This window comes from Oncorhynchus keta, chromosome 37, assembly GCF_023373465.1.
Source record: "Oncorhynchus keta strain PuntledgeMale-10-30-2019 chromosome 37, Oket_V2, whole genome shotgun sequence".
Lineage (NCBI taxonomy): Eukaryota > Metazoa > Chordata > Actinopteri > Salmoniformes > Salmonidae > Oncorhynchus > Oncorhynchus keta.
The window spans coordinates 28,895,217-28,904,179 of record NC_068457.1 but is presented as its reverse complement, the minus strand read 5'-3'; the positions used below and the strand labels follow the sequence as shown (position 1 = coordinate 28,904,179).

At 48.0% G+C, this 8,963-nt stretch overlaps 1 protein-coding gene across 21 annotated transcripts in view; it reads right to left on the bottom strand.

Annotated features, from left to right (window-relative positions):
• cul4a (cullin 4A) overlaps nt 1-4,873 on the bottom strand; it is a 49,787-nt gene extending 44,914 nt beyond the window's left edge. For 15 of the 21 annotated variants that reach the window (XM_052500138.1, XM_052500147.1, XM_052500145.1 and 12 more), the window contains exons 1-6: nt 4,230-4,872; nt 3,546-3,661; nt 2,588-2,691; nt 1,021-1,090; nt 839-912; nt 423-585 (exon numbers count right to left, since the gene is read on the bottom strand). In XM_052500138.1, the coding sequence (XP_052356098.1) occupies nt 423-585; nt 839-912; nt 1,021-1,090; nt 2,588-2,691; nt 3,546-3,661; nt 4,230-4,371 (669 nt within the window). In that variant the 5' untranslated portion in view covers nt 4,372-4,872. Of the gene's footprint in view, nt 1-422; nt 586-838; nt 913-1,020; nt 1,091-2,587; nt 2,692-3,545; nt 3,662-4,229 lie in introns of all 21 variants that reach the window. The other 6 variants (XM_052500139.1, XM_052500140.1, XM_052500142.1 and 3 more) reach the window with 1 other exon arrangement.
• Between the last annotated feature and the right edge of the window lie 4,090 nt (nt 4,874-8,963).

Genomic DNA, 8,963 nt, shown 5'->3' with positions numbered 1-8,963 from the left:
AGCGACAATAGATGATACCAGATCAGAGAACCTACAGAGACCTGAGGAGAGAGACAATAGATGATACCAGGAGATCAGAGAATCTACAGAGACCTGAGGAGAGACAATAGATGATACCAGATCAGAGAATCTACAGAGACCTGAGGAGAGAGACAATAGATGATACCAGGAGATCAGAGAACCTACAGAGACCTGAGGAGAGAGACAATAGATGATACCAGATCAGAGAATCTACAGAGACCTGAGGAGAGAGACAATAGATGACACCAGGAGATCAGAGAATCTACATACCATCTGCCTATGGAACAATAGTTCTACACTGCTAAGAAAATGCACTCGTTTGACTCACAAATGACTGCCTTGACTTGATTGGTTCATTGGCCAAATGTTAAGACAAGACTTATGAAGCATTGACCTATCACCTGCAGGTCTGAGAGCATGCCCAGTAGGCTGCGGAGAAGGCTGCGGTCCACTGTCTCTCCGTTGCGTTCGCGTTCGATCTGTTCCAGGATCCCGTCGACCGTGCGCTTCTGGACAGCCCCGTCGCTCACGATGTGGTTCCGGAAGAGTTCCAGCCCGGTATCCCTGTGGAACACACACAGTCACGGTGGACGGGGAACAGTACCGGTCTGCATCCCAAATGACACCCTACTTCCTACATAGTGAACTCTTTTAGCCCAACGAGGACCTAGTCAAAGGTAGTGCACTAAGTAGTGAATAGGGTTCCATTTCTGACAGAAAGAAACGATCACCATCTCAGAACAGGAAAAGACCGTTTGCCACTGAGAACGGATGTATGTTTGTGTTTTTCCTAATAGCTACTGGACGGGGCTCTTACCAGATGGAGGGGAGCAGGGAGTTCTGGAGCACGTAGGTACGATCCAGGAACAGAAAGATACTCCGGATCATGATCTGCAGTAACCCAGGTTACACATGACACACTTACGTTAGACTCAATTACACGACATACATTTCAGACAGAATAAATGTCTCATGATAAATAAAGGCTGTCTGACTGACCGTCTGTCTGCAGTGGTCCTGCCAACATCGGTTCATCCTCTTCAGGAAAGACAGGCTGTCCAGGGACTCTGTGAGGCGCTACGGTTAAGGACCGGGCCTCAATTCAATCAAAACACAACAGTCAAACACTCTCTCTTTGGACGGGGCCTCGACTCGCACCAGGTTGTGGTTAAAAAAACATGACAACCTTCTGATGACTACAAACTGTGTAGTTTATAGAGATCCCCATTACAGGGATGTTCATTGTTTTATTTTTTATTTCCCATCAGTCCAAGCAGCGTGTCGCTGTGTGCAGCTAGCTGGATGAAGAGGTCCAAGGTGCCCCCTGGGCGGCAGGTAGCCTAACGGTTAGGAGAGTGGGGCCAGTAAACGAAAGGTCGCTGGTTCGAAACCCCCAAGCCGACTAGGAGAAAAATATGTCTATGAGGCATTAAGCAAAGCATCGTAAACATAAATGCTCCTGTAAGTATCTCTGGATGAGATGCGTCTGCTAAATGAACAACATGTCAAACGTAGTGGTAGAGAGACACTACCACACCGCTGGTAGAGAGACACTACCACACCGCTGGTAGAGAGACACTACCACACCGCTGGTAGAGAGACACTACCACACCGCTGGTAGAGAGACACTACCACACCGCTGGTAGAGAGACACTACCACACCGCTGGTAGAGAGACACTACCACACCGCTGGTAGAGAGACACTACCACACCGCTGGTAGAGAGACACTACCACACAGCTGGTACAGAGACACTACCACACAGCTGGTACAGACACACAACCACACAGCTGGTACAGAGACACTACTACACATCAGCCCGCTGAGAAGACATACAGCTCTATAACAGGAGGCTGCCAGGTTCCTTTAAGCCCCCCAGTCACAACTAACCAGATCAGCGGGTGTTATCAGGGAGACCCAGGCCAAGGTTATTGTGGCAATGATGGTATTCCAGCCACTGGAGTGGTCCGTGACAGTGTGCCTGTGAGATATTTATGCAATAAGGACTGAGGAGGTGTGGTATATGGCCAATATACCACGGCTAAGGGCTGTTCATAAGCACAACGCAGAGTGCCTGGACACAGCCCGTAGCATATTATTGCTATTATAAACTGGTTACCAACGTAATTAGAGCCGTACAAAATGTTTTGAGGTATACGGTCTGATATACCACGGCTGTCAGCCAATCAGCATTCAGGGCTGGAACCAGCCAGTTTATAACACAGTAGACTAGTCTGACTAGTAGCGGACGTCTTCACTGGTAGTTGAAGCAAAGTCAAAACATTGAAAAACAACATAGCTTTTGAACAAAACAATGTAAATAGCCAAGAAACACAAGGTGCAGCAACACAAATCAACTATTAATAATAATAATGTTATAAAACGAGCTCATCTCCTCAGAGGAGCCACTGTCATGCAGCATCATAAATGACAGACGTTTTCAAGTCGATTTGATAAGAACCTGTCAAACAGGCTTTAATAAACATCCACACACATTACGCACTGGCAAAAATATAGGATCACACTTTCACACGCAAAGACACACACACACACAGTGTAAAGGATATTCTCTGAACTGATGTATCTGGGCCTGGACATGGTCCTCACAGACCTGACGGAGCTGCTTGTACAGTGTTGGGGAGACTTTATAGGAACACAGGTTCTCCACCGCCTGAAACAGAGGAGACGGAGTTCAACATACTAAGTATTCCTCAATTATGTAAGTCATCCCTCCTTGGAAAAGTTACAAGACAGGATTAGCCAAGTCAACAGGCCGGTGAATGGTCAGAGTGGTTGGGTTAGCCATGTCAACAGGCTGGTGAATGGTCAGAGTGATAGGGTTAGCCATGTCAACAGGCTGGTGAATGGTCAGAGTGGTTGGGTTAGCCATGTCAACAGGCTGGTTGGTGACTGGTCAGCACAGTGGTTGGGTATACTGACTGCTGATGTGAGCTACAGAACCTGCTGGCTGGCATAGAGCTGCTCTCCTCTCCAATAATTTGAGACTAGAGAGGCATAGTGTCTCAGGACCGATCTCTGCTGCCTGTTGGAATCGGGTAATGTCCCAAATGGCACCCTATACCCTAAATAGTACACCACATAGGGAATAGGGCGTCAGTTGGCACCACCAACCCAGACTGGCTAGGGCAACCAGCAGGTCACATGACAAGACAGCTGGAGTAATGGTACACAGATACAGACAGTAAAGGGCGAACAGCAGGTCACATGACAAGACAGCTGGAGTAATGGTACACAGATACAGACAGTAAAGGGCGAACAGCAGGTCACATGACAAGACAGCTGGAGTAATGGTGTCATACAGATGAAGACAACAAAAGTGCCCATATCGGTACATATTATTCACATGGAAACACTGGGACTTGGATATAGGCATGTCATCAAGGCCCGTTGGACACATGAACTAGGCCCATGTCTTAGAAAGGTCAATAAGGGCTGTAGCTCTCCACAAACTATGTGTTTCATGTCCTGAAAGTGCAACTGTGTGTTTGATGCTTTAGGCCTGACCTGGTAGAGTTCCTCCAGGTTGTACTTGATGGAGGTGCTGTTCTGGATGGCTCCTACCGCATCCCTCAGCTTCAGCCAGGTGTCCTCAGTGTAGTTGTCCGCTAGCTTTGGCCTGTCTGGGAACACACACCAGAGTTACGCCACACCAAGGCACAGCAAAATGGTTAGACAGACCCAGCCTCTAGCTGGGTACCTCATTTAAATGAGGAGAAATGTAAAGTTAATTTGTAAACAAGGAGAATATTGTTTGTAAACAGTTGACCATTGTTTGCATGTTCAACCATATCTAAACATCTGGCAGGGACAGAGTCAACAAACGTCAAAATTGTAATAGAATGCAAAAAATATATATTTATTCTGCCAGAATGTCATTAGCTTGGTAAAGTTGGCTAGAAGACGTAACCTGAGTTGAGCAATATTTCCAGGGTCAGGTTGCAACGGAATATTCTGTTGTTTACATGCCATGGCTATCAATTGCTTCAAATATGTCACAAGCTAACTTGGTCTAGAAACTACCCAGCTGGCCATCATGGACAACTTTCAAATATGAACTTTAGTTACGCTGACAATTATGGCAATTACATAAGTAGAGTTAACTAGTTAGCCAACTAACATAATCAGGCAAACGGCCAAATAACGTGTAGCAAGCCAGCTAACGTTAACTAGCTATTCAGCACGCGTTACCTTTGAAATTCTTAATGACTAATTTCTTGGAGGCGCCAGTTTTGTTGGAGGCCAGGCCAGAAATCTTTGTCACTCCATTGTTGTTGTGCTCCGTCAGAGCGGAGAAGTTGGCTTTCTTGTCCTGTCGGATGTCTTCTGCCATTATTAGATTAATGCAGAGGGCCGTTGTTGTGAAGAGTTGTTAGCGGCACTTCTACTCGTCCACTCAAACGAGCCTAAAGTTGGATTATACAACTCTGACCCTGTTTCTTAATTCATGTACGATGCACCACTTAGTCCGATCCCTCACTTGAACAAAAGTAGATACCTAAGACCAAAGCCATAAAACTCAAAGAGAAACTTTTGGATGAACCGAACAACTGAAAAATAGATTTCGTTGAAGTAAGCTAACGCGTTAGCTAGCCTAGTTTAGTTAGCGAAACAGACAATTTAGTATATCCACTGCGTCCCTCCCTGGACCGTATTAAAATTAGGCAAATATTAAATGTTATATATTTCAGACTTCCATGTGTGAAACAAATTAAAAGCTATATTCAATCTCAAATTATCCATCATTATGCTACCGCTGGAGATGTGGCGCTAGCCACATAGCAAACATAACAAAATGGCTTCCTACACCCCCTTGACAAGTGCATCATGGGAGATTCACATTCTACCGGTGTGATGTTTGAAACTTCAACATTATTTTGAATTTTTTTAGTTTTTTTACAAGAGTTCATCTTTAAAGGGTCCCAATTACATTTCCTATTCAATTACTTCAGTGAAATTCATCGACTTTTGTCGATTTTGCATGATGTAAAAAGGATTTTAGGTACTAGCAATAACACATAAAACTCTTATTCAAATTATATAGACTCATCATGGAATATGATCATGGAATAAATTGCTGTATAAATTGGTATAATATAAATTGGTGTATAAATTGGTATAATATAAATTGGTGTATAAATTGGTATAATATAAATTGGTACAGGATTTGTGCATTGTGATTTGATCAGTTTACCCTGTTCTAAAAATGACCTAGATTAAAATGTATGATAGAGTACAGTATTCTCAATGTAGTTTCTAATTTTAAACATGTTTAAACGGTTTCATTTTCTTGGACAGACTAGAAAGGATTAATTGCAGCCCGCATTCGGGGCATTCCTGCATGTGGGCATTCCTGCATCTTTAGGAACCCCTCTCTATACTTCTATTATTCCATTTTTAATCGCATAGACAATCAGAGGAAATCTAGAATATCAAAAGTGTCATGCAAACATGAAGATGGCGTGCTTGAGGGGTGGGGGTGTTCATGCAGGTATTAATGGGATGCTCAACGGAGACCTTCATGCAGTAACCAATGGGATGCTCGAGGGGAGGGGGTGTTCATGCAGGTATTAATGGGATGCTCGAGGGGAGGGGGTGTTCATGCAGGTATTAATGGGATGCTCAACGGAGACCTTCATGCAGTAACCAATGGGATGCTCGAGGGGAGGGGGTGTTCATGCAGGTATTAATGGGATGCTCGAGGGGAGGGGGTGTTCATGCAGGTATTAATGGGATGCTCGAGGGGGGGGCGTTCATGCAGCTATTAATGGATGCTCAACGGAGACCTTCATGCAGTAACCAATGGGATGCTCGAGGGAGGGGGTGTTCATGCAGGTATTAATGGGATGCTCGAGGGGAGGGGGTGTTCATGCAGGTATTAATGGGATGCTCGAGGGGGGTGTTCATGCAGGTATTAATGGGATTCTCGAGGGGAGGGGTGTTCATGCAGGTATTAATGGGATGCTCGAGGGGGGTGTTCATGCAGGTATTAATGGGATGCTCAACGGAGACCTTCATGCAGGAAACAATGGGATGCTTGTGTGTGGGGGGCGTTCATGCAGGAAACAATGGGATGCTTGTGTGTGTGAGGGGGGCGTTCATGCAGCTATTAATGGATGCTCAACGTAGACCTTCATGCAGTAACCAATGGGATGCTCGAGGGGGGGGTGTTCATGCAGGTATTAATGGGATGCTCAACGGAGACCTTCATGCAGTAACCAATGGGATGCTCGAGGGTGGGGGTGTTCATGCAGGTATTAATGGGATGCTCAACGGAGACCTTCATGCAGTAACCAATGGGATGCTCGAGGGGGGTGTTCATGCAGGTATTAATGGGATGCTCAACGGAGACCTTCATGCAGTAACCAATGGGATGCTCGAGGGGAGGGGTGTTCATGCAGGTATTAATGGGATGCTCGAGGGGAGGGGTGTTCATGCAGGTATTAATGGGATGCTCGAGGGGGTGTTCATGCAGGTATTAATGGGATGTTCGAGGGGAGGGGGTGTTCATGCAGGTATTAATGGGATGCTCGAAGGGGGGGGGGTGTTCATGCAGGTATTAATGGGATGCTCGAGGGGGGGGGGTGTTCATGCAGGTATTAATGGGATGCTCGAAGGGGGGTGTTCATGGAGGTATTAATGGGATGCTCGAGGGGGAGGGGGTGTTCATGCAGGTATTAATGGGATGCTCGAAGGGGGGGTGTTCATGCAGGTATTAATGGGATGCTCGAGGGGGTGTTCATGCAGGTATTAATGGGATGCTCGAGGGGGGTGTTCATGCAGGTATTAATGGGATGCTCGAGGGGGGTGTTCATGCAGGTATTAATGGGATGCTCGAGGGGGGGTGTTCATGCAGGTATTAATGGGATGCTCGAGGGGGGTGTTCATGCAGGTATTAATGGGATGCTCGAGGGGGGTGTTCATGCAGGTATTAATGGGATGCTCGAGGGGGGTGTTCATGCAGGTATTAATGGGATGCTCGGGGGTTCATGCAGGTATTAATGGGATGCTCGAGGGGGGTTCATGCAGGTATTAATGGGATGCTCGAGGGGAGGGGGTGTTCATGCAGGTATTAATGGGATGTTCGAGGGGAGGGGGTGTTCATGCAGGTATTAATGGGATGCTCGAGGGGGGTGTTCATGCAGGTATTAATGGGATGCTCGAGGGGGGTGTTCATGCAGGTATTAATGGGATGCTCGAGGGGGGTGTTCATGCAGGTATTAATGGGATGCTCGGGGGGTGTTCATGCAGGTATTAATGGGATGCTCGAGGGGGGGGTTCATGCAGGTATTAATGGGATGCTCGAGGGGGGTTCATGCAGGTATTAATGGGATGCTCGAGGGGGGGGGGGTGTTCATGCAGGTATTAATGGGATGTTCGAGGGGGGGGGGGGGTGTTCATGCAGGTATTAATGGGATGCTCGAGGGGGGTGTTCATGCAGGTATTAATGGGATGCTCGAGGGGGGTGTTCATGCAGGTATTAATGGGATGCTCGAGGGTGGGGGTGTTCATGCAGGTATTAATGGGATGTTCGAGGGGGGGGTGTTCATGCAGGTATTAATGGGATGCTCGAGGGGGGGTGTTCATGCAGGTATTAATGGGATGCTCGAGGGGGGGGGGTGTTCATGCAGGTATTAATGGGATGCTCGAGGGGGGGTGTTCATGCAGGTATTAATGGGATGCTCGAGGGGGGGGGGGGTGTTCATGCAGGTATTAATGGGATGCTCGAGGGGGGGGGGGAGGGGGTGTTCATGCAGGTATTAATGGGATGCTCGAGGGTGGGGGGAGGGGGTGTTCATGCAGGTATTAATGGGATGCTCGAGGGGGGGGGGGTGTTCATGCAGGTATTAATGGGATGCTCGAGGGGGGGGGGTGTTCATGCAGGTATTAATGGGATGCTCGAGGGGGGGGGGGGGGGGTGTTCATGCAGGTATTAATGGGATGCTCGAGGGGTGGGGGAGGGGGTGTTCATGCAGGTATTAATGGGATGCTCGAGGGGAGGGGGTGTTCATGCAGGTATTAATGGGATGCTCGAGGGGAGGGGGTGTTCATGCAGGTATTAATGGGATGCTCGAGGGGAGGGGGTGTTCATGCAGGTATTAATGGGATGTTCGAGGGGTGGGGGGTGTTCATGCAGGTATTAATGGGATGCTCGAGGGGAGGGGTGTTCATGCAGGTATTAATGGGATGTTCGAGGAGGGGGTGTTCATGCAGGTATTAATGGGATGCTCGAGGGGAGGGGGTGTTCATGCAGGTATTAATGGGATGCTCGAGGAGGGGGTGTTCATGCAGGTATTAATGGGATGCTCGAGGGGAGGGGGTGTTCATGCAGGTATTAATGGGATGCTCGAGGGGAGGGGGTGTTCATGCAGGTATTAATGGGATGCTCGAGGGGAGGGGGTGTTCATGCAGGTATTAATGGGATGCTCGAGGGGGGTGTTCATGCAGGTATTAATGGGATGCTCGAGGGGAGGGGGTGTTCATGCAGGTATTAATGGGATGCTCGAGGGGAGGGGGTGTTCATGCAGGTATTAATGGGATGCTCGAGGGGAGGGGGTGTTCATGCAGGTATTAATGGGATGCTCGAAGGGGGGTGTTCATGCAGGTATTAATGGGATGCTCGAGGGGGGTGTTCATGCAGGTATTAATGGGATGTTCGAGGGGAGGGGTGTTCATGCAGGTATTAATGGGATGCTCGAGGGGAGGGGGTGTTCATGCAGGTATTAATGGGATGCTCGAGGGGAGGGGGTGTTCATGCAGGTATTAATGGGATGCTCGAGGGGGGTGTTCATGCAGGTATTAATGGGATGTTCGAGGGGGTGTTCATGCAGGTATTAATGGGATGCTCGAGGGGGGTGTTCATGCAGGTATTAATGGGATGCTCGAGGGGGGTGTTCATGCAGGTATTAGTGGGATGCTCGAGGG